Below are 26,263 nucleotides of genomic sequence, written 5' to 3'. Positions count from 1 at the left end.
TTCCTTCTCCAATGCATGAAAGTGAAAAGTGAAAGTGAAGTCGCTCAGTCGTGTCCGACTCTTAGCAACCCCATGGACTGCAGCCCACCAGGCTCCTCCGTCCATGGGATTTTCCAGGCAAGAGTACTGAAGTGGGGTGCCATTGCCTTCTCCGCACTGTGGTACTAGTGTTGATCAATTTCATAATGTGGATGGCTGGTTATGTGGGTGGTTCACTTTGTGATAGTTTATTGAGCTTCACACTTCTTTTAACTTTTCTTTAGGTTAACAAATTTTTAAATGAACTATAAAATGTCTACAACTTTATTTTCTGGAAAAAATAGTCATACAAACTCCATTTAAAAAGACTCTACTAAGTGTAATCAAATTATTTCCTCTATAATGAATGAATATTTTGATAAAGCAAAAAGCTTTACTTTAAAAAACTTAATAAAGTCATATTTTCTAAACCAATAAAGTCACATGTAAAAATGTTTTATTTTTATGTTGCATGGATAAAACTAGAAAGACTAAAATCACTAGGATAATTTTAAAGTAACAATTTCATTTTTTATATAAATTAGTATCATTTATTTTGGGGGGTTAAAGGATTAAACAAGCACTCATTAGATAAAAAATGAAATATGCCCTTTACTGTTCTTTCAACTTTTAAATTTTAATTTCAAAAGTTCCTTTATCTTTTTGATGTGTTTAACAAAAGATAAACATTGTGTTATTTTAATGCACTTAACGGGTAAGAAATAACTTCTAAGTAGGATTAGTAAAAACAATTTAAGTCACAAATCAGCTTTTAGGAAAATACTTCAGTTTGAATACAAGTTTATCTTATTTTCTTCCCAAAATGAATAAAAGAAATTTATTTTCTGAAGAAACTAAATCAGAAAAGTTTAGGACTTACAGAGACACAGGCAGTGTGAAGGGAAGTGAACATACTCCAGCATGGTGAGACCCTCCTCACCACACAAACCTGCAGTTCTGTTTCCAGAATGCAGGCCCTCACAGACTTTCCCTCAAGTTGCTCATTTCTAAAGGCAAGAAAATCAAAGATTCTTCCCTGGAGAAACAATCTCGATAGAGACAGTATTTGAGGGGTTTCAAGGAAGCAAAATAGCTCATCAGGGACCACCCTAAAATGACAATCATCAGTGGCATGTGGGGATCATGCACCCAGAGCTTCCAGCAAGCTGGCAGGTATTTCATTCTTAAAATACAGCATGAAGCCCCAGCCCCAAACATTCGAGGATTCTGAGTAAACAGCAACCATACTAGGAGCCAAAGAAAATTAAAAAACATTGGCAGTCTCTTCAGGCTTCCCTAGCAGCGCAGTGGCTAAGAATCTACCTGCCAATGTGGGAGATGCGAGTTTGATCCCTGATCTGGAAGACTTCGCATGCTGCAGAGCAACCAAGCCCGTGCATCTAACTCTAGATCGTGCTCTAGAGCTGCCACTACTGAAGCCCACGCGCCCTAGAGGCTGTGCTCCCCAACAAGAGAAGCCCCAAGAAGCCTGCACCCCAAAACTAGAGCGAGTAGACCCTGCTTAACACAACTAGAGAAGAGCCTGCGCAGCAGCAAACACCCATCAAAGCCAAAAATAAACAGACAGATCAGTGGGCTCAGTCATGTCTGACCCTTTAGACTGTACCCTGCCAGGCTCCTCTGTCCATGGAATTTTTCAAGTAAGAATATTGGAGTGGGTAGCCATTTCCTCCTCCAAGGGATATTCCTGACCCCTGGGTCTCCTGCATCTCCTTCACTGCAGGCAGATTCTTTACCACGAGCCAACAGGGAAGCCCAATAGTTATATAAAAAATACTGGTAATACCTTCAGAGAGAGATGAGCAAGCACTGTATTCAATCTATGAACAGAATGCTACAAAACAGCAACAACTGGCACCTTGGGCTTTCATAATTTAAAGCATGAGAGGTGAAGCATAAATTCAATAGATTCGATGATAAAGTCAAGGAAATTTCCAGAAAATAGATTAAACAGACAAAAATTAAAAAAAGAAAATCAGAGGGTCACTCTACAAGGGTCTATTATCCAAAAAAAGCCAGAAGTTCTAGAAATGGGAATAGACAATGGAGAGCAGGGAATCATAAAAAGAGACATTTGAGAGTTTCCCATTATTGAAGGACATGAATCTCCTGACTGAAAGGACCCACTGAAATGAAATGCCCACTTCAACAACAGCAACAAACCACACCAAGACATAGCATCATGATATTTCAGAATATCAGAAATTGGGAGGGAAAAAGAAAAGACCCAAGAGCTCCCAAGGGAGAAAACAGATCCCATACAAAGGAATGGGAACCAGAATGTCCCGGACTTCTAAACAGCAAAGCTGCGTGCTAAGGTAAGGCAGTGTCCTCAGATTTTTAAAGGAAAGTGATTCTTCAATCTAGATTTCTATAATCTAACCAAACTATCAGGAGTAAGGGTAAACTAAAAATATTTTCATACATGTAGGGCCTTGAAATTATGGAGGAGGTGCCTTACCACATGAGAGTAAATCAAGTAAAAGAAGTAAGTAGGATTCAAGAAAAAAAGTTTCAGGTGTTTCAGTCAGAAAGGCCCCCTTCCTTAAGTCCCTGGGGCAGAAGGAGCGACCTCCATCCTGTGTAACATTCAAAGGAGCCTCTGAGCCTCTGCTCGGGCCATCACCCTGACCCGGTGGGATCTGTGGAAACTGGAACTGTATGTTCTTTCTCCAACACGATATACCATACTTTAATAAAAAGCCAAGTAAAATGATGAAAGCAAACCTCTCCTCATCAGCCCCCAACCAACCCAACTCCCTCAGCCTGTGGAAGTGGCTTGCCTGGCTTCAGAGCCAGATAGCCATAGGGAAAAGTCAGCATTTGTCCAAACGTGCTTGGAAAGGCCATCTTTGAGTCCAGGCCTGTGATCCCCAAGTGCCCAGCCCACTAGAGACCCAAAGGTTGGCCCTCCCATCCGTGCCTGGCCCCGGGCCCAAGGGTACACCTTCCTCCTGAGTGTGTGACAGGCAGGCTTCGAGGATGCCCACTAGAAACTCATGGAACTGATTTAATTTGTACCGTACAGTTAATGTAAGAAATTTTAATTTCAAACCATGTAAAACAACAGAATATATAATAGAAAAAAACTAATAGCTATTTGAGCAAGGTACTTCCTGGGTAAGTGAGTGACAGTGAACTTACACTAGTCAGTCTCTGTTTGCGGTGAACTAATACTTTCTCATGTGGTTGACTCAAAATACTTATGAAGAGAATTACCTTCAAAAATATACTGTTAAAAAATTTAAAAGTATGGGGGAAAAGATAATGTAAAACTTTACTAGATAGAACAGAGTATGGATGCCAAGGTAATTACAAAATGATTCTTCCTGGTTCAAAAAGGTGTTGCCATGACCTTCTAACCCATTGCTGAAGTACACATAAAACACTCCTTTAAATGGAAAGAGAAAAGTTAACCAAGAAATTATCCTTTTCTCTCCAATCAAAATTTTTAAGAAATATACATGTAATGTTTTTTATATATTGTAACGTAAACAAGACTTTGCAAAAACACTTAATTTTTAGTGACTGATAACATTGATTGCATTTAATAGGTCGATCTTGCTAGTTACAGAAGAATCCTGTTTATGTTTAAATGATTCCTGGCAGTGATCAGTGGCCATTTAAAAGGTTTACAGAGGAACCAAGAATAAAGGATAAAAAAGTACCAAGAACTGTAAGCGGCCTTGGCCATTCATAAACATCTAAACTTGGAACAGTAACTAACAACTGGAATTTCATCGATGAATATGTTGTGGATATTTAACAATATTTTTTTATTATTTTCATATTTCAGAGTATTCTATTTAAAAGAATTATCTGTAAATCTGGCATTAGAATACAAATGTAAATACTTTTAATGAAATTTTGCAACTTTTTAATGTTTTGACATAGTTTTCTATTTGTCTTTATTTCGGATACCAAAATTATAAAACATCTAAGTAATATATTTTTGTTGTTGTTTCAGGGCTTAGGGGTAAATTCACCCTGAGCATGTGAATATAGAAAGATTAGTAAATATTAAAAAAAAAAAAAAAGTTCAACAAAGAAGGAATTCCCAAGGACAGCTGTTGTCCAGGCCAACAAAGCAAGCTCTCCAGACTGCCGAGGCCAGTTTCCAAACGGAAAAAATGCAGAACTCACAGAGGTTTACAACTCTGCTAAGTTTTTAGGCAGCTTATACACAGGCTTGAAACATACTAATTGAAATATATGAAAAAATCAGCATTAGGCCTATGTAAAGCTAATCAGGAAGCAAGAGAATCATTAACCCCAGAAAAAGAAAGAAAAAAGAAATGTAAAACAGTAGCACATGGCTCAGCATCAAACAATAAAACAATACTGATATAAGATGTAACAATCATGAGGAAAGAAAAAGGCGTGGAGAGGGGAGGTTTAACAGGGTTCCATACAAAGAGGGTCAACAGGTAAAGTGAAAAATAGGTCAGTTAAGGAACAGTAATATAAACATGCTACTTAGAAACATGGAGGTAAAGAGCCAGAAAAATAAACTCAACTTGTTCAAAGCTGTCTCTTGGAGGTGGGTATGAAGGGTGAGATAGGGGAGTATTAATATATAGTCTTTTATAAGTAACAGCTTTATTGAGATATATTTCATACACCACACAATTCACCTGTTTGAAGTATATAATTCAGTGGCATTCAGTATATTGGGCAACTATCACCATCAATTTTAGAATATTTTCATCACCCCAAAAAAGAAACCTAATACTCATTAGCAGCCACTCTGCATTCTCCCTAAGTCCTTCCTTTGTTGTTTTCAGTTCTAAATTGTGGTAAAATACACACAATACGAAGTTTACTATTTTAGTCATTTTTAAGTGTTCAGTTCAGTGGCACTAAGTACACACACACTTGAGCAACCATTACGACCATCCATCTCCAGAAATTCTTCATCTTCCCACAACCAGTAAGAATTCCCCACTGCCTCCCTCCCCAAGCCTTGCTGACGGCTGTTGCTGTTCTACCTTCTATTTGATTCTTCCAATTACCGTATATGAGTGGAAGCAAACAAAAATTGTCATTTTGTGTCTGGCTTATTTCACATAACACGATGTCTTCAGGGTTTACTCATGCGGTAGCATACGTCAGAGCTGCACTCTTTATGAAGGCCGAATAATACTCCAACACTCCATTGTGTGCACACACGTTTTAGTTATCTGCTCATCTACTGATGGACATGTGGGAATGCTTCTACTTTCTGGCTATCATAAATAATGTTGCTATGAAAATGGTGAATGAATATATCTGTTCAATCCCCTGCTTTAAGTTATTTTGTGTATATACCCAGAAGTGAAATGCTGGATAAAACGTTTAAATTTTTAACTTATTTTTATTTTTTCACTTTAGGGTGTGCTGGCCTTCATTGCTGCACGGATTTTCTCTAGTTGCAGTGAGCAGCGGCTACTCTCTAGTTGCAGCGCACAGGCTTCTTGTTGCTTCTCCTGTTGCAGAGCACAGGCTCCAGGCGAATGGGCTTCAGTAGCTGCAGCACAAGAGGCTCAGTAGTTGTGGCTCACGGGCCTGAGAGTGTGTAGGCTTCAGAAAGTTGTGGTGCACGGGCTCAGCAGTAGCAGCTCATGGGCTCCAGAACATGGGCTCGGTAGTTGTGGTGAATGAGTTTAGTTGCTCCGTGGTATGTGGAATCTTCATGGACCAGGGATCAAACCTGTGGCCCCTGCACGGGCAGGTGGATTCCTATACAGGTTCGCCACCAGGGCAGTCCTGAAATGTTTAATTTTTTGAGGAAAAGACATATTGCTTTCCATAGTGGGCGTATCATTTTATATTTCCATGAGCAATGCACAAAGGTTCCAATTTTTCCACATCCTTGCCAACACGTGTTTTCAGGTTTTTTTGTTTGTTTTTAATAAAAGCCATCCTAATAGGTATGAAGTTGTATCTTATTGTGGTTTTAATTTGCATTTTCCTAATGACTGAACTGAATGATTAGTAATGTTGAGCATCTTTACACGCTAGTAAAGTAATGCTCAAAATTCTCCAAGCCAGGCTTCATCAATACATGAACTGTGTACTTCCAGATGTTCAAGGGGGTTTTAGAAAAGGCAGAGGAACCAGAGATCAAATTACCAACATCCACTGGATCATCAAAAAAGCAAGAGAGTTTCAGAAAAACATCTATTTCTGCTTTATTGACTGTGCCAAAGCCTTTGACTGTGTGGATCACAATAAACTGTGGAAAATTCTGAAAGAGATGGGAGTACCAGACCACCTGACCTGCCTCTTGAGAAATTTGTATGTAGGTCAGGAAGCAACAGTTAGAACTGGACATGGAACAACAGACTGGTTCCAAATAGGAAAAGGAGTACGTCAAGGCTGTATACTGTCACCCTGCTTATTTAACGTATATGCAGAGTACATCATGAGAAACGCTGGGCTGGAAGAAGCACAAGCTGGAATGAAGATTGCTGGGAGAAATCTCAGTAACCTCAGATATGCAGATGACACCACCCTTATGGCAGAAAGTGAAGAGGAACTAAAAAGCCTCTTGATGAAAGTGAAAGAGGAGAGTGAAAAAGTTGGCCTAAAGCTCAACATTCAGAAAACTAAGATCATGGCATCTGGTCCCATCACTTCATGGGAAATAGATGGGGAAACAGTGGAAACAGTGTCAGACTTTATTTTCGGGGGCTCCAAAATCACTGCAGATGGTGACTGCAGCCATGAAATGAAAAGATGCTTACTCCTTGGAAGGAAAGTTATGAGCAACCTAGATAGCATATTGAAAAGCAGACATTACTTTGCCAACAAAGGTCCATCTAGTCAAGGCTATGGTTTTTCCAGTGGTCATGTATGGATGTAAGAGTTGGACTGAGAAGAATGCTGAGTGCCGAAAAATTGATGCTTTTGAACTGTGGTGTTGGAGAAGACTCTTGAGAGTCCCTTGGACTGCAAGGAGATCCAACCAGTCCATTCTAAAGGAGCTAAGTCCTGGGTGTTCATTGCAAGGACTGATACTAAAGCTGAAACTCCAATACTTCAGCCACCTCATGTAAAGAGTTAACTCATTGGAAAAGACCCTGATGCTGGGAGGGATTGGGGGCAGGAGGAGAAGGGGACGACAGAGGATGAGATGGCTGGATGGCATCACCAACTTGATGGACATGAGTTTGAGTCAACTCCAGAAGTTGGTGATGGACAGGGAGGCCTGGTGTGCTGCGATTCATGGGGTCGCAAAGAGTGACCCCAAAGAGTGACATGACTGAGCGACTGAACTGAACTGAATGATTAGTAATGTCGAGCATCTTTTTATGTGCTTATTGGCCATTTATTTATCTTCTTCATAGAAATTTCTATTCAAGTCCTTTGCCCATTTCTGATTTGGTTTGCTTGCTTTTTGTTGTTATATCTTAGGAGTTCTTTATATAGTCTGAAATATTCACCGCCTTATATTTGGTTTGTAATTCTTCTCTATCATCCTGTTGACTGTCTGTATATTCTGTTAATACTGACACACAATTTTTCTAATTTTGATAAGATTCAAATTATTTTTTCTTCTGTTTCCCATGCCTTTAGTGCCATATCCAAGAATAACTGCCAAATCCAACATCATGAGGTTTTTTCTAAGAGTTTTATAGTTTTGTCTCTTTGATGCATTTTGGGTTAATTTTTGCATATAGTGTTTAGATAAGGGTTAAGCTTCATTCTTCTGCATGTGAATTTCCAGTTTTCCCAACTCCATTTGTTGAAAAGACTATCTTTTTCTCATTGAATAGAAAACTGGCATCCTTATAGAAAATCATTTGGCCATATATGCAAGGACTTACGTCTGGCCTCTCCAGTCTGCCCCATTGGTTAGTGTGTCTGTCTTTATGTCACTAAGGACAGTGTATGCTTTTGATCACTGTAGCTTTGCAGAAAAATCTGAAATCAGGAAGTGTGAGTCCTCTAACTTTGTTCCTCTTTTTCAAGATAGTTTTGTAATTCAAGGTTCCTTGAGATTCCATATGAATTTTTGAACAAATTTTTCTATTTCTACAAAAAATATCATTGAAATTTTGATATGGGTTGCACTGAATCTGTAGATTGCTTTGAGTATTGTTGACATTTTACCAGTATTAAGCCTTCCAAGTGATGAACAAAGGATGTCTTACCATTTCTATACACCTTCTTTAATTTCTTTCAGCAATGTAAAGTTCTCATGGTGTAAGTCTTTACCTCCTTGGTTAATATGATTAAATATTTTATTCCTCTGATTTACTGTAAACAGAACTGTTCATTTTTTTTTCATATTGTTCATGATTAGTGAAGAAAAATCATTTTATTTTTAAATGAGATGGTTAGATAGCATCACCAACTCAACAGACATAAATTTGAGCAAACTCCAGGAGATAGTAGGCGACAGAGGAGCCTGGCATGCTGCAATCCATGGGGTCACAAAGAATCAGAATGACTTGGTGACTGAACACCACCACCAACATGTATTACACAGATAAAAGATAAATACATCAAAAAGAAGACAAATATATTGCAATTCTCCAAAGATCAAGTTTAATCAGAAAGGAGATAAACTGTGTTTAAACAGTTTACATTATTCAAACAACCAGATTCTGAACTTTCCAAATTTAAAAAAATGTGAACATTTCATACTCTTCAGTATACTGTACTATAAAATGAAAGTAAATTTCCATGTATCTTTCTGTTGACCTGTGATTTTCTTATTGCAAATATAATTTGCTTTAGTTTTTAAAAAAAAATCACACCCTGTAACATATTCCACGAGAGATTCCATATATCAACAGAGAATTATCTTCTGATTTCTTATATTCTCTTCCTTATATCTATGGGTTTTGCCAGATTCTGTCAGTATTCCAGGGACTTCCCTGTATATGGTAAAGAATCTGCCTGCCTGCTCTACCAAAACTTCTCATCCCTGGAGATATTCAACAGACATTCTATATGGAGGTTTCAATCCAGACTGGGAAGGTGAATGGAACGAATTTAATCGATTTCTTTAATTCTTTTGCTTCTACTATTCTAGGATCATAGCAAATGAAGATGCCAAAAGACAACTGGAAGGTTTAGAGTTAAATAAAATAACAAAATCAACAACAAAACAAAAACAGTAAAATGAAAACTTTTGGTTCAATAATGAAATGTAGCCAAAGTGGCTTTGCTGTAAACCTAAGAATGTGCAACTTGAATGTGAGGAAAAAGTTTTAAATTTATTTTTAGAATTTCAATTGTCCACACAAATTCCAGATCAGAACTCTATGAAAAACTATCAATAAAATATTTATTGAATCACTATTATATTCCCAACATTATGCTAGGCACTAAGAACACAAAAACCAAAATAAATGTTCAGCTCCTGCTTTCACAGATCGCATGTAAATAATAACATGCAATCTGGAGGAGGCACCTTAAGTCAAGGGTGGGTAGTGAGGGAAATTCATGAAAAGAAGAGGTGACCTGAGCTGAGTCTTAAAGAATAAGGAGGAAGTAGGAATGATTTCTGACTGTATTGGGCACTGTACTGTAGGTGCAGGCTACAAAGACTACTCAGAGAAAATCTGTAGTTAGGTCAATAAGGGGGACGTTGTTCAGTCGCTAAGTGGTGTCTGATTCTTTGTGACTCAATAGACTGCAGTAAGTCAGGCTTCCCTTTTCTTCACCATTTCCTGGAGTTTGCTCAAACTCATGTCCATTGAGTTGGTGATGCCATCCAACCATCTCATCTTTTGCCACCCCTTCTCCTCCTGCCTTCAGTCTTTCCCAGCATCAGGGTCTTTTCCAATGATTTGGTTCCTTGCATCTGACTGCCAAACCACTGGAATATTAGCTTCAGCATCAGTCCTTCCAATGAATATTCAGGGTTGATTTCCTTTAGGATTAACTGGTTTGATCTCCTTGCTGTTCAAGGGACTCTCAAGAGCCTTCTCCAGTGCCACAGTTCAAAAGCATCAGTTCTTCAGTGATCAGCCTTCTTTATGGTCCAACTCTCACATCCCTACCTGATTACTGAAAAGACCATAGCTTCATCAGTAAAGTGATATCTTTGCTTTTTAATATGCTGTCTAGGTTTGTCCCTTTCTTTCCAGGAGCAAATGTCTTTTAATTTCATGGCTGCAGTCACCATCGGCAGTGATTTTGGAGCCCAACACCATAAAGTCTGTCATTGTTTTCATGTCTTACCCCATCTATTTGCCATGAATGATGGGACCAGATGCCATGATCTTAGCTTTTTGAATGTTGAGTTTTAAGTCAGCTTCTTCACTCTCCTCTTTCACTTTCATCAAGAGGCTCTTTAGTTCTTCTTTGCTTTCTGCCACAAGACTGGTATCATCTACATATCTAAGGCTGTTGATACTTCTATTGGCAATCTTGACTCCAGCTTGTAATTCATCCAGTCTGGCATTTCACATAATGTACTCTGCCTTTAAGTTAAATAAGCAGAGTGACAATCTATAGCCGTGACATACTCCTTTCCCAATTTGAAACCAGTCCATTGTTCCATGTCTGGTTCTACTGGTACTTCTTGACCTGCATACAGGTTTCTTGGGATGCGGGAAAGGTGATCTAGTATTCCCATTTTTTTCAAGAATTTTCCACAGTTTGTTGTGACCCACATGGTCAAAGGCTTTAACATAATTAGTGATGTAAAGTAGATGTTTTTCTGGAATTTTCTAGTTTTTTTCTATGATCCAGTTGATACTGGCATTTGATCTCTGGTTCTTCTGCCTTTTCTAAATCCAGCTTGAACATCTGGAAATTCTTGGTTCACGTACTGCTGAAGCCTTGCTTGAAGGATTTTGAGCAATATCTTGCTAGCATGTGAAATGAGCACAACTGTATGGTAGTTTGAACATTCTTTGGCATTGCCTTTCTTTGGGATTGGAATGAAAACTGACCTTCTCCAGTCCTGTGGCCACTGCTGAGTTTTCCAAATTTGCTGGCATACTGAGTGCAGCACATTAACAGCATCATCTTTTAGGATTTAAAATAGTTCCAGTGGAATTCCATAACTTCCACTAGCTTTGTTCATAGCAATGCTTCCTAAGGTCCAGTTGACGTCACACTCCAGGATGTCTGGCGCTAGGTGAGTGACCCCACCATAGTGGTTATCCAAGTCATTAAGATCCTTTTTATACAGTTCTGTGTATTCTTGCCACCTCTTCTTAATATCTTCTGCTTCTGTTAGGTCCATACCATTTCTGTCCTTTATCGAGCCCATCTTTGCATGAAATATTCCCTTGGTATCTCTCTTTTAGAAAAGATCTCTAGTTGTTCCCATTCTATTGCCTTCCTCTATTTCTTTGCACTGTTCACTTAAGAAGGCTTTCTTATCTCTCCCTATTATTCTCTGAAACTCTGCATTCAGTTGGGCATATCTTTCTCTTTCTCCTTGCCTTTCACTTCTTTTCTTTTCTCAGCTAACTGCAGGGCCTCCTCAACCATTTTGCTTTCTTGCATTTCTTTTTCTTTGGGATGGTTTTGGTCACTGCCTCCATAACAGAAGAAGCAAGAATCACAATCCTATGGCCTCCAGAATGAAAACCACATCACAGAAAACTAACCAAAATGATCACATGGATGTAACTTAATGACTCTTATCCGCCATGCTGTGTAGAGCCACCCTAGTCGGTTGGGTCATGGTGGAGAGTTCTGACAAAACGTGGTCTACTGAAGAAGGGAATGACAAAGTTCTTCAGTATTCTTGCCTTGAGAACCCCATTAACAATATGAAAAGGCAAAGAAATATGAAACTAGAGATGAGCCCCTCAAGTCCGTAGGTGTCCAATATGCTACTAGGTAAGAGTACAGAAATAGCTTTAGAAAAGAGGCTGAGCCAAAGCAAAAACAATGACCAGTTGTGGATGTTTCTGGTGGTGAAAGTCAAGTCCAATGCTGTAAAGAAATATTATTAGGAACCTGGAATGTTAGGTCCATGAATCAAGATAAATTGGATGTGGTCAAACAAGAGGTGGTGGCAAGAGTGAACATCGACGTTTTAGCCATCAGTGAATTAAAACGGATGGGAATGGGAGAATTTAATTCAGATGACCATTATATCTTCTACTGTGGGCAAGAATCCCTTAGAAGAAATGGAGTAATTTCTTAATTACTCCATAATTACTATTAATTACCATGATCAACAAGAGTCCAAACTGTAGTACTTGGGTGCAGTCTCAAAAATGACAGGATGATCTCAGTTCCTTTCCCAGGCAATCCATTCAACATCACAGTAATCCAAGCCTATGCCCCAACTACTAATGCCAAAGATGAAGTTGAACAGTTCTAGGAAGACCTAAAAGACCTAGAACTAACACCAAACAAAGACATCCACTTTATCATAGGGGACTGGAATGCAAAAGTAGAAGTTAAGAGATACCTGGAGTTAATAGGAAAGTTTGGCCTTGGAGTACAAAATGAAGCAGGGCCAAGACCAACAGAGTTTTGCCAAGAGAATGCACCACTGGTCGTAATAAACACCCTCTTCCAACAACATGAGAGATGACTCTACATATGGACATCACCAGATGGTCAATACTGAAGATGGAGAAGCTCTATACAGTCAGAAAAAACAAGACCTGGAACCGACTGTGGCTCAGATCATGAGCTTCTTATTGCAACATTCACACTTAAATTGAAGAAAGTACAGAAAACCACTAGGCCATTCAGGTGTGGCCTAATACAGTGGAAGTGACAAATAGATTCAAGAGATTAGATCTGAGAGACACAGTAGGGTGGAAAGCCATATGAAAAACTACTTACAAAACAGTAAGATGAAATGTTATAAAACAGAAATGTTATAAACACAGACTCAATGAGGAAAAGGAATACAGCACAGGAAAGGCAGCACACAGATGCCAGCGTCTGAGCTGGATTAGGGAAGGCTTACAGATGCTCAATGGGCCGCAACCCAGGGAAGATACAAAAGTGTGACATGAAAGACATCTAGGGTGGTTGGAATCTGCATGTGGTTTAATTTGGCTAAAATTGATATGCAGCAAAAGAAGGGGTAGGAAGAGAAATACAGTGAGAAAGGAAGGAAGAAATGATTCTATAAATGCAACTGGGAGATGCTAGTGACAAAACCTTCTTACTTTTTTTTCTGAAAAAACTTTATTTTTAATTTGAATGTTAAGAATTTTTCTTACTCCTCTGTGGGAATACTTGATTCATGAAATATATTAACTTTTGTTATTGCAAACACTTTTTTTAAACTTAACTTTTACTCACTTTAAATTTACCTAAGTTTTAAAGTTTGATATAGTTAAAGTAATTGCTTTTTTGTAATTGATGCCTCTGTTTTTATGTTCATAAAGTCCAGTTGGAATGTAACTACAAGAGATGTTATTAAGATCCAACACAAGGTAAAATAGGAGGAGGAGAACCAAGGTAGATTCGATTAACAACAGCATGTGAGAAGAGAAAAAGTAGGAGAGAAAAGCACTGTCTGGAAGGCAAGATGCATTAAAGCATAACTTCCCAACTAACGAGCCCAAGTTGAGTCAGCTGAAGGTGGAGGAAGAATACTAAAAAATTATTTTCAAGGTTCAAAGGAGACAAATCTACATTTGCTTTCTCAAGAGTTAGAGTTGTTTCCAGTTTCCATAGATTTATAAAATCCTAAGTTTTCTCCTAAGTCCAAGGATCTTAGCATATCTTTTACTTTGATGGTTTCATTAAAACGGCAATTATCAAACTGAATTCCATTCTAATTCCACATGATTCAAGTAACCAATTCCTTTTTCCTCCTAGTAAACTCCCAAGTTTTCTTTGGTAGACCTACTTTCTCCTCTAATTCTATGACGAACGAGAAATTTAACTTAAATAAGTTCAAGAACACCTTCTGGTTGTTTCAACTTCCACTTTTGTGGCTTTTAAGAATCTATGATGGTCTACTTTGACATAAGCTTTTGGACATATCCAAAAATTGGTGAGAAAAACAGTGAGTACAATGCAGATATTTAACCTTATTAACTTACAGGTAACAGTAAAATATAAATTCACTCTGACTACAGAAAACAGATTACTCACCTGCGACCACATTCTGAATATTTACCAATGTTTTTTAATATTAAGGCAGCTGTTAGTCGGATGTGTTTAGTTATTGGTCCCTCTTTTTCATCCTTAATAAGGAAAAGAAAAGAAAAAGAATAAAGATCTAAATCATACAGTGTTCACACCTTCATAGTTAAGGCTCCAAGGCTCACTTACTGTAAAATCTCGAAAGACAAGATTTCTTGATCCTCTCCTTAGAGCCATAAGGGCAGCACTGGGATGATTCACAATGGCCTTTTGTGCTCTAGGAGTTGAGCTTGTGCCCCCTACAGCTGGCTGCCTAAATTGACCAGGGAGAGGAAGAGATTGTTAACATGACAATTCAGGCAGACTGACAACAAATGACCAACCTGCCAAACCTGAACGTGGTTACTCGAAGTAGACACAGGGTGAGTAAAAGCTCTGGTGGCCCAGCAGTAATACTTACTCTTTGTGTCAACCGAGGCAAAAGGATTCATGGTCTTTTATTTGCAATCTATCAACTTTAAAGCAAACAACAGATGTCCTAGTACAACCCATATATATATATATAAATACAACCTATATATATATAAATTTAACCCTTATATAAATAGCTTAAAAGTTGAGTTCACATCTTTGAATGCAATGTTAAGATGTTAACAAAGAATAGCCTACAAGTTGAGCTGGATATTAGTTTTGCTAAATGCTACCTACAAGTAAAATATATCTCCTAAGAGTGTACTGGTATATGTATAGGTCACCCAGGAAAAGATCATCTAATACGATAATAACATGAAATTATGCTAACTACTACATTTCAAACTATTACTATCTTATAGAATTTTTTATTAACCAATTTCAATCATTTCAGTATAGCTCTATTGTCCTCTAGCAAAGATGGAGGGACTGCAGAGACAGATTTTATATAAAATCAGATTCAAACTACTCTAGGTTTCCTTTGCCACACAGAAAAACTCCATCAGTCAGTATCCGTTGCATTCTGCTGAGGCAACATTGGAGAGAGAACTGGCTCCCGGGAGAAAGTCCCGTTCCTGCCCCTCACTAGCTGCATGACTTTGAACCCTTCCATTTGCCCCTTTGCGCTTCAGGTTTCACATCTGTAAAGTGGGGATATTTCTGGCATTTTTTTACATGAGTAAACTAATTCTGAATATTAAGTTAACATAAAAGCAATCTCTAAATTGAAAGCCAATTTTGTCTATATCTACATATAGATTTCTCTAGATAAAGATCTATGTATCAACACAGATAAAAATTATTGACTATGTATAAATGACAAAGATTTTTTATTATAACGGATATACCAAAATAACCCTCCAAATTTGAACAAAATCAAACATATTGCAGCATACTATTATTAGCTACATAGAAGTGAAGTGAAAGTCAGTCAGTCATGTCCGATTCTTTGTGACCCCATGAATTGTAGCCCACCAGACACCTCTGTCCATGGGATTCACCAGGCTAGAATACTGGAGTGGGTTCTCAGGGATTGAATCTGGGTCTCCTGCATTGGAGACAGATTCTTTACCATCTGAGCCACCAGGGAGGCTGAAAGCTACATTAATATATACAAATTAAATACAGTTCACCCTTGAACAACATGGGAGTTTGGGTACCCACTCTCCCTGTAGTCCAAAATATGCATATAACTTTACATTTGAACCCCCACACCTGCAGTTCCATATCTGTGGCTTCAACCAACCAGAGATGGAACAGCATCACAGTATTCACTGTGACAAACATCCACCTGTTAGCAGATCCTCCCAGTTGATACCTGTGTTGTTCATGGGTCAACTGTACAGTGAAAATTATAGAAAAAAGTATTTGGCAGAAAAGTGACTTTCCACTGCTTTGAGGGTAAATCTAAACTCATGTTTATGGCTTATGAAAGCCTCAGCTATTTTTTCCTCATTCTATAGATCTCAGTTTGGATTCACTTTCTATCCAAAGCCTTCTATGGTCTCCTACATTGGTGTAGGTGGGCTTTCATAGTGTCCTGTGCATTTGATGCCATTTAATAAGAATCATCTATATCTCTCATTGTATCTCCAGACTTGAGAATGGCAAAATATATCTTGGTCATGTATACTTCATGTCATATTTTAGTGCCTAGCTGAGGCATGAATAGTAATGGAGAGAATAAAAAATAACGGGATGAATAAAGTATGTAAGCAGCTTCTGGTATTCCCACCCTTGTAGTTCTGTCTAGAATTTCAGCTCTCTGAAGTTAGACTAAACCGTGTCCTCAGAATTCCCTATGTTTGGCATAATGTTCAGTACACAGCAATATCTCAAAAAATGTTGACATTAATTTATCTTCATATTATAATAATTAAAATACAACTATCCCTTGGTATTCATGGGGGACTGGTTCTAGGACCCCCTGAGGATACCAAAATCCTAGAGCCAATCCCAGACAGATACCAAGCGATGGCAGTATTTGCATATAACCTACACACATCCTCTTGTGTGTTGTAAATCATTCAGATTACTTATATACTCAGTACAATGCAAATGATATGTAAATAGTTGCTGCTGCTGCTGCTGCTGCTAAGTCACTTCAGTTGTGTCCGACTCTGTGTGACCCCATAGACGGCAGCCCACCAGGCTCTGCCATCCCTGGGATTCTCCAGGCAAGAACACTGGAGTGGGTTGCCATTTCCTTCTCCAATGCATGAAAGTGAAAAGTGAAAGTGAAGTCGCTCAGTAGTGTCCAACTCTTAGCGACCCCATGGACTGCAGTCTACCAGGCTCCTCCACCCATGGGATTCTCCAGGCAAGAGTATTGGAGTGTAGTGCCATTGCCTTCTCCAAAATAGTTGCTAGTATATGGCAAATTCAAATTTGCTTTTTAGAATTTCCTGAAAAAAATTTTTTTCAAATATTTTTGATCCCTGGTTGGTTGAATATTCAGGTGTTGAACCTAAAGATCTGGAGGGCTGACTGTATTATTTAGAATTAAAGCCCTCAGTTGGAAACTACAAAATAGGAGATATTATGTAAATTTAATAAGGACCTTACAGGAATCCACAGTCAACAGAACTTGACTACAAGTTATTATAAGTGTTCATGGAAATAAAAGGTAAATGAATAACAAACAGTAAATGTGACATATACATTTTACGTTGGACCATCACATGCTACTGTAGCCTCTCCTCAGGAGTAGTTGTAGGAATAAATCTCTCTGCCATTATCAAGTACATGTTCAACTCCTCTCCCAAAGGACAAAGAACCATATATTTATTTCCAATTTACAAAGCATTTCTCATAGATCATCTGCCATTACTACCAAGTGACTTGTCTGCAAAGTGGAATCAAAATATTAGAGCTACAAGGTACTTATACACCATGTGGTTCAGCCAATATAAAAAGTGATTCCTAGGGCACTTATGTACTTTGAACAGGGTCACATACATAGCTGGACTACAACCCAGGTTTCCTGTCTCCTGACATGCTGAATTGCCTTTTATTGCTATTTTGCCTAGTTTCCTGATTTGTCTTTTATTTAAATGCACAACAGGAAGTAAACTCATGTTCCTTACTTGGTAGAAGATTTTTGATTTCCTGCTTGTCCTGGTTCATCTTGTTTTAATCCTGCAAGCAGAGCATCCTTTGAACAGTGCTTGTCCTTTTTAAGAAAACGGAAGTAAAAAACATAAGCATCAAGATCTCTAATGCAACTAAATGAGCTACAAGTCAAATAGTATTAAGAAAGTGTACCTGTAAGTGAGTGATGAAAGAAAACCTCTGTCGTTGAAAAGGCTCACAACCTTCCCAAAGACACTGCCCTGGATATACGTCTTTTCCTCCATGTTCAGTTGCTGCATGGTAGAAAACCTGTGAGGGGGTCTGAAACCACCTACAAAAAATAGAAGTAGTAGAAATGTTCTAACACTTAGATATGTTCTTTAAAATAGAAAACCTGCTCTCTTAATACAAAAGCTCCAGAACAAATAATGAGCAAAACAGTACAAATAAATATCATTCCAAATAATATTTTTAAAATTTCTGCTTATACTTAAAAGTCAAATACTCAAAAGTTCTGAACACTTCTGGTAATTAGATATAAGCTTAATATTTCACTCTCATTTCCCTAACTTCAACGAAAGTCAGTTAAGAATCTCTTGAAAGTAGATAAAATTTCATTTGAAAACACAACAGAACATAATCTCATAAACAAATACCATACTCTGTTGTACTTTTAGAAGCTGCTCAAGCATTTACCAGATTTCATATCACATATAATAAACTCCAGCATATTCAATCTAAAAATCTAAATGCTATAAACTTTGGTGAGTCTGGCTCTTAAGTTGAATTCACATTTTGTATGTCCATCCATGTTTAAGAAGTCATGTCTCTCGTTTCTCCAACGTCATACCTTACTCAGTTAGAGACCTTGAGGTTTAATAATACAAATACCTTAGTATATCTGGCCAAGGACAGAAATCTGAAGAAAATCAGACACTGTACTACTGCCTTGTTAAATAGAATATATGGCAATGAGAGAGAATACTGGAATCCAGACAGCAAAGACTACATTAAAAGACTTCAATTACTAACAACTAACTCAAATATTTATATAGTCAATATCTTTAAAGTTTATAGCAGAACTCTCTCAGAATTGAATTTTTTATGGATGTCAGATAAACATGTCTATATTTGAGCCGATTTCTGATGTGGAGCACATATATAATATTTCAAATTAATATTCCTTCAGGAAATAAATGATAGGCATTTTAAAATAAATTTTAATCAAAAGAACTGAATACTGAAGTATAAAAGATGATGTTAAAAACCATTGTAACTGACATATTTCATTCCATCTATATAAATACTTCATCCATATAAATAATTTCTGATAGTTTTATTATAAAACTATCATGGATTCAAAGAATTAATATAGTTTAAAGTGACTACCCAAAGTGATCTACAGAGTAAATGCATTCCCTACCAAAATTCCAATGGCATTTCTGACAGAAATAGAACAATTAATCCTAACATTTGTACAGAATCGCAAAAGCTCCCAAAAAGCTAACGCAATCCTTAGAAACATGAAAAGTTGGCGGCATCATGTGCCCTAATTTCAAACTATATTACAAAGCTACAGTAATCAAAACAGTATGGCATCTGCATAAAAACAGACACATAGAACAGAGAGAGCCCAGAAATAAACTCATGGATATATAATCAATTAATTTATGATAAAGAAGTCAAAAATATATAATAGAAAACAATGCCTTAATAAGAAATGTTGGAAACAATGCATAGCCACATGCAACAAAAAAGAAACTCAACTACTCTTTTATACCATACAAAAAAAAATTAACTCAGAATGGATTAAAGACTGGAATGTAAGGTTTGAAATCATAAAAGTCCTAGAAGAAAACAGAAGTGTTAAGTTGCTGAACACAGGCTTCAGCAATGATTTCTGCAGATTTGATACTGATACTAAAAACAAAAGCAACAATAAACAAAAATAAGCAAAAATAAATAAGTGGGACCACATCAAACTAAAAAGCATCTGTGAAAGCAATGGAAACAATCAACAAAGTAAAAGGACAATGTACTGAATGTGAGAAAATATTTACAAATCATACATCTCATAAGGGGTTAACATACAAAGCACATAAGGAACGCATACAGCTCAGCAGCAAAAATCCCAAAATTTTTAAATGGGTAGAGGTTCTAATTAGACACTTTTTCAAAGAAGACATACAGGTACATGAAGAAATCAATATCAAAACCACAATGAGATGTTACCTCACATATGTTAGGAAGACTACTATCAAAAACACAAGAAAGAAGTGTTGATGAGGATATGGAGAAAAACAAAACCCCTGTCCCTGTGCACCCTTAGTGAGAATGTAAACTGGTGTAGCTACTGTGAAAACTATAGAGATTTCTCAAAATATTAAAAATAGAACTACCATATGATCCAGCAATTCCCACTCTGGATATTTAGCAAATAAATGAAAACACTAACTTGAAAAGATATGTACACCCCCATGTTCACTGTAGCATTATTTAAAAAAGCCAAGATACAGGAACAACCTAAGTATCCATGACAAGCCTAAACAGTGCATTAAAAAGCATAGATATCACTTTGCTGACAAAGATCAGTATAGTCAAAGCTATGGTTTTTTCAGTTGTCATGTAGAGATGGGAGAGTTGGGCCATAAAGAAGGCTGAGCACTGAAGAACTGATGCTTTCGAACTGTGGTTCTGGAGAAGACTCTTGAGAGTCCCTTCAACTGCAAAAAGATCAAATCAGTCCATTCTAAGAGAAATCAACCCTGAATATTCACTGGAAGGACTGATGGTGAAACTGAAGCTCCAATACTTTGGTCACCTGATGTGAAGAGCTGACTCATTGGAAAAGACCCTGATGCTGGGAAAGATTGAGGGCAGGAGGAGAAGGGGGTAACAGAGGATGAGATGGCTGGATGGCCTTATCGACTCAATGGACATGAATCTGAGCAAACTCTGGGAGAAGTGAGTAACAGAGAAGCCTGGTGTGCTGCAGTCCATGGGTTTGCAAAGAGTCGGACATGACTTTGTGATTGAACAACGGGTCCATCAACAGATGAATGGAAAGAAAATGAGAGAAATATTATACTGCCATGAAGAAAGGAGAAAATCTTGTCATCTGTAATCTGGATGGCCTCAAGGGAATCATGCTAAGTGAAATATGTCAAACCAAGAAAGACAAGTATCGTATGAACTCATTTAATATGTGGAAGGTGAAAAAAAGAATAACAAAAAAAACCCAAACCCTCCCACTAAGGTCACAGATAAAGAGAAGAGACTGGTGGTTGTCAGAGGCAGGAGATGGGGGGCAGGATATGAAATAGGTCAAAAAGTACAAAACAATAGTTATAAAGAATCTGCCTGCAATGAGGGAGATCCAGGTTTGATCCCTGGGTTGGGAAGATCTTCTGGAGAAGGGGATGGCTACCCACTCCAGTACTCTTGCCTGGAGAATTCCATGGTGGGGTACAGTCCATGAGGTCACAAAGAATTGGACACAACTGAGCAACTAACACTTTCACTCATAATTCTATTTCATTAATATGAAATAATGGCTGGAACACTACTATCACAAGAAGACAGGTCTCATTTTACTTTTAAGATTTTATCTAAATACTCTTAATTTATTAACTGAAAAGTAAAACCATTTACACACACCAGACAAACACACAAATCAAACTCCAAATGCACTGACTTGTCAGAGTCAAAATGTTATCTATTTTAAACTATTTTGTAATACATTAAATGAAGCAAGTTTATTTACAATACATAAAATTGATGAATCTACTGGTTAAAAGAAAAAAGAATGCAGTTAGTCCTTCTTTAAATCAATTTAAACTACTAAACACACACAACTCTGTGTGCATGTGGTTTTAAGACAACAGGAATTTTTAAGTGCTCAATTTACCTGCTAAACACAGGGTCTATTATGTCCCTTTTACCTATGGTGTTTCCACTCATCCTAATTCTATTTTCTCTCTATTCATCTAACTGTTTAAGTCATACAAGCCAGACTTTAACTGAATATGGTACAAGGTAAAGTTCTAAAACAGTGATGAAGCTGGCTACAATGATCACATGAAGGTGGAAAGAAATTAAGGTTTCCAAATCCACTAAGTGGAATATTTGGACTTAAAATGCATAAATGTAATTTCAAATTAAAACAATGAGTTTTCAGGGAACTTTATTTTTTTCTGAGATGGGGAAGAATAAGACATGCAGTGGGATGTCACTAATGTCTACCACTGTGTCCAAACAATTTCCCTTACTTCTACTTTTCTATCAACAACCTACCCGGTCCCCTGAAACAAGCAACACGTTCATTTAAAGAGATGAGAAAATTTCATAAAGGCAACCAAATGAAAATAAAAATTTCCTGGGATTCAATTACCTAAACTGCTAACACTTTGGTTGTTGTTGCTGTTTAATCTTAAGTTGTGTCCGACTCTTTGCGAGCCCATGGCCTGTAGCTCACCAGGCTCCTCTGTCCAAGGGATTTCCTAGGCAAGAATACTGGAGTGGGTTGTCATTTCCTTCTCCGGTGGATTTCCTGACCCAGGGATCAAGTCCACATTTCCTGAACTGCAGGCAGGTTTTTTACTGCTGAGGCACCATAAGTCTTCACTTTGTCTTGTGTTTTTTAAACAAAACTGAGGTGTTTTGTTTTTTTTTAATTGAAGCAGAGTTGATTGACAATGTTGTGTTAGTTTCTGGTATACAATAGGTGATTCGGTTATATACATATTCTTCTTCATATCCTTTTCCATAATGGTTTCCCTGGTGGCTCAGAGGGTAAATCATCTGCCTGCAATGCGGGAGACCCCCGTTCGATCCTGGGTTGAGAAGATCCCCAGGAGAAGGAAACAGCAACCCACTCTGGTACTCTTGCCTCAAAAATCCCATGGATGGAGAAGCCTGTCCATGGGGTTGCAAAGAGTCAGACATGACTGAGTGACTTTCACTTTCACTGAATATAGTAAGACCTTGCTATTTGTCTAATTTATATAATAGTAAGCTATATCTGTTAATTCCAGACTCCTAATTTATCCGTGCCCCACTTCCTTTCCCTTTCCATAACCATAGTTTGTTTTCTATGTCTGTGAGTCTAAGTAACTGGGTCTGTTACTAATATAATTTTATATACCACTGCCATATGGTTATATGATGCCTTTGTACAAATAAAAAGAATGTCCTTCCTTAAGATGCTTTATCACCATCTGTGAAAAACTGTTGTAATAAATATGCAACTTCTGGCATGTACAATGTGAAGGTTGCTTCCCCTCCTCCTCCCATACACTTTGGGGTCAAACAACCACAGGTAGAGCAACTAAGCAAATAACTTCACTCCAAAACTCATTTTACTTATTGTTACTCTAGCTTTTAGGATGGCTGTTGGAATTAAATATGGTGATACATGTAAAATTATTTGGCAAATAGTATGCCAACAATAAATGAGAGCTATTATCAACATAATCATTATTATTATTAGTAGTTGTTATAGTGGTAGCAGTGGTAACCTTTCATTTTAACCTTGCCCATCTTGTTAATCATGTACTCTGAGATCTTTTCCCCAGCTATTTCAACACTGTCATACCTTGTTCAGTAAAGTTTATTAGTCTATCTCCATGTTAATGGTCCCTATTATCAACTATTACTCACAACTCATTTTATTAATTTCTGCACCCAAAACCACTCCCCACAGCCTGCTCCAAACTTTTCACCTTTTGTTAAACACTGAACTTCAATCTTGTTAGAGCTCATCTTCACCTGTATTCGTGTGAATTTCTGAACTAAGTGATTTTTACATCTCTGGGTGGGGGGACGGGCTATTACTGAAAGAATTTGTTACTCTGTTAGAGCTTCCTTAATTTCCTTTTTCTTTATATTACATCTTCTGTCATTAATCATTTTTCCTTCCTTTGGATATTAGCCAGAAGTAGCCACTGTGTCCAGGGTTAACTCCTTCACTTACATACTGAATTCTATTTTGTTTCTTCATAAACTATCCCTTCTTTTGCATCTTCTATCTTTCTGTTTCTCCTGAATCTTATACTAAAGCATAACAATATAAATGCTACTCCAACTAAAAACAGTAGAAACACTTTTTTTTGGATCCTGTTACTTTCTCAAAAGATAGAAACTAGATTTACAGTATCTGGCAAAGTGATACAAAATTTAATACCTAGTACATTTATTATAGTAAATATATCCAACACTTTTTCTCAGTCACTGGCCATCTTTCAAAGATATATATATATATATATATATATTTTTTTCAATTACATCATCAATACAATTTATAATGCCTAATCTCCTGCTCATTACTCAAATAGTCACAGCTAAAGCTCAGGATTAGCCTTTATTCTTTCACTGAAATCCCCTTCAGCCAAATTCTTTTTTTCCTTTATCCTAGTGAAAAGCTGTTTGGTTCAACTGAACAAGTTATTCAATAAGGCTACTAGGTGCAAGTTTTCTGATTTTAATTCCCCTAAGCAAACACTTGAGGTTAAAACACTTACTACCAGAACTTTTAAAAGCCAAAAACCATGACATTATTGGTATAATCTATACCAATACTTTCGGAGAAGGCAATGGCACCCCACTCCAGTACTCTTTCCTGGAAAATCCCATGGATGGAGGAGCCTGGAAGGCTGCAGTCCATGGGGTTGCTGAGGGTCGGACACGACTGAGCGACTTCACTTTCACTTTTCACTTTTAAGCATTGGAGAAGGAAATGGCAACACACTCCAGTGTTCTTGCCTGGAGAATCCCAGGGACGGGGGAGCCTGGTGGGCTGCCGTCTATGGGGTTGCAACAAGTCGGACATGACTGAAGCGACTTAGCAGCAGCAGTAGCATACCAATACTTTGGCCACCTCATGCGAAGAAATGACTCACTGGAGAAGACCCAGATGCTGGGAGGGACTGGGGGCAGGAGGAGAAGGGGATGACAGAGGATGAGATGCAGAGGATGAGATGGCTGGATGGCATCACTGACTCGATGCACATGAGTTTGGGTAAACTCCAGGAGTTGGTGATGGACAGGGAGGCCTGGTGTGCTGTGATTTTAATCACAGAGTCAGACATGACTGAGCAACTGAACTGAACTGAACTGAACGTATGATTACTAATATCATTTTTCCTACCATCAAACACTTAGGCATCATGAAAACATAAGTGAAGTAGATAAAGTACCCTTTTTCTATTACTTTAAGATGTCATTATTTAAAATTCTTCAATCAATGCAGGAGGTTATATATTAATAGTATATATTATAATATTTAAATGATTTACCATATGTAAAAGAATGGTAAATGGTAAAATCATTAAAATATTATAATATATACTTTTTTACCATATGTAAAAGAACGAGTCTTCCCTGGTGGCTCGGACGGTCAAGTGTCTGTCTACAATGCAGGAGACCCAGGTTCGATCCCTGGTTTGGGAAGATCGCCTGGAGAAGGAAATGGCAATCCACTCCAGAACTATTGCCTGGAAAATCCCATGGACAGAGGAACCTGGTAGGGTACAGCCCATGGGGTCGCAAAGAGTCGGACACGGCTGAGCAACTTCACTTTCACTTTCACTATATGTAAAAGAACAGTTTAAAAACAAACATCTGTAGCTATAAAGCTAAGATTATTTCCTCTGTCTTTAAAACAAAACTAAAAGGGCTGAAAATAGCACATTTACAGTTTTCTTAATTGCTCAATTTCTTGGCAAGTTATTTTTCCTTAATGACCAAAACGTATTCCATGTCCCTCTTAATAGCCCTCTTCCTGCAAAAAAATTTAATTTGACTTAAAACACATGTGATACTCTGCAGGAAAATTTTCATTTAAAAGCAAAATATGCATTTAATAAATGCACTAAATGATACATCAAAAAATCTACACTGCAAACACATTTCAGTTTTTAAAACAGCTGTATTATTAGTTGTAAAAAGCAATATTACTAGTGGGGAACTAAATGCTTCTGTTGCTGCAGACATGAATTCTCTACTCCCAGCTTCTTTGCCCCAGTCAGCCCAGATTCAAAGCCACAGATAGAAACAACTGACTGACTGGCTTAGTTGCCAAAGAAAATGAGGAAAGATGCAAGTATGTGGTCTATTTTTGGCTTTTAGAGAAAGAGATTGTACCTCCCAGTAATACTCAATTTATGTACTGAGTAATACTCAAAGTATCTCAACTGAGGAAGAGGGTTCCAGTGGAAGACAGCCAAAACCAACAGTCTTTGGCTCTGCTTCTTTTCCTCCTAATAAGTAATAATATCAATAAAAATAAAATATTAATAATAGTAGAATATTATTAACAACCAACTTATTACTAACCTACTGTTCTGTAATGCAGTTACATATTTTATATAGCAAAACAGAAAATGTATTGTCAGGGATCTTGGTTAAATATGCTTTTAAAATGTGAACCCTCCAGTAAAATCTGAATATGGGATAAAATAATAGTTCACAGTTGAAAAGTAGTATGGAAACATATTTGAACAAGTTAGGCATTACGATAATGTTATGCTTAATAAACTAAACAGAAGCTTGGAGATAACACTGAATGGTGTGTGTGTTTGTTTATTTTCAATAAGATAAATAAAGCATGCAAATACACCGAATCTTTGGATTTTTACTTGAATTCTTTGAAAGTTACGGCAGTATACTA

The 26,263-nt window shown here is 37.5% G+C and overlaps 1 protein-coding gene across 1 annotated transcript in view; it reads right to left on the bottom strand.

The window, feature by feature from the left end:
- ARID2 (AT-rich interaction domain 2) overlaps window positions 1-26,263 on the bottom strand; it is a 208,334-nt gene that overhangs the window by 3,677 nt on the left and 178,394 nt on the right. The window contains exons 17-20 of the mRNA XM_005907871.3: window positions 17,791-17,929; window positions 17,613-17,698; window positions 14,245-14,368; window positions 14,065-14,156 (exon numbers count right to left, since the gene is read on the bottom strand). Of these exons, the coding sequence (XP_005907933.2) occupies window positions 14,065-14,156; window positions 14,245-14,368; window positions 17,613-17,698; window positions 17,791-17,929 (441 nt within the window). The remainder of the gene's footprint in view (window positions 1-14,064; window positions 14,157-14,244; window positions 14,369-17,612; window positions 17,699-17,790; window positions 17,930-26,263) is intronic.

This window comes from Bos mutus, chromosome 5, assembly GCF_027580195.1.
Source record: "Bos mutus isolate GX-2022 chromosome 5, NWIPB_WYAK_1.1, whole genome shotgun sequence".
NCBI lineage: Eukaryota > Metazoa > Chordata > Mammalia > Artiodactyla > Bovidae > Bos > Bos mutus.
The sequence above is the reverse complement of the archived record's forward strand: the minus strand, read 5'-3'. Positions and strand labels throughout refer to the sequence as shown.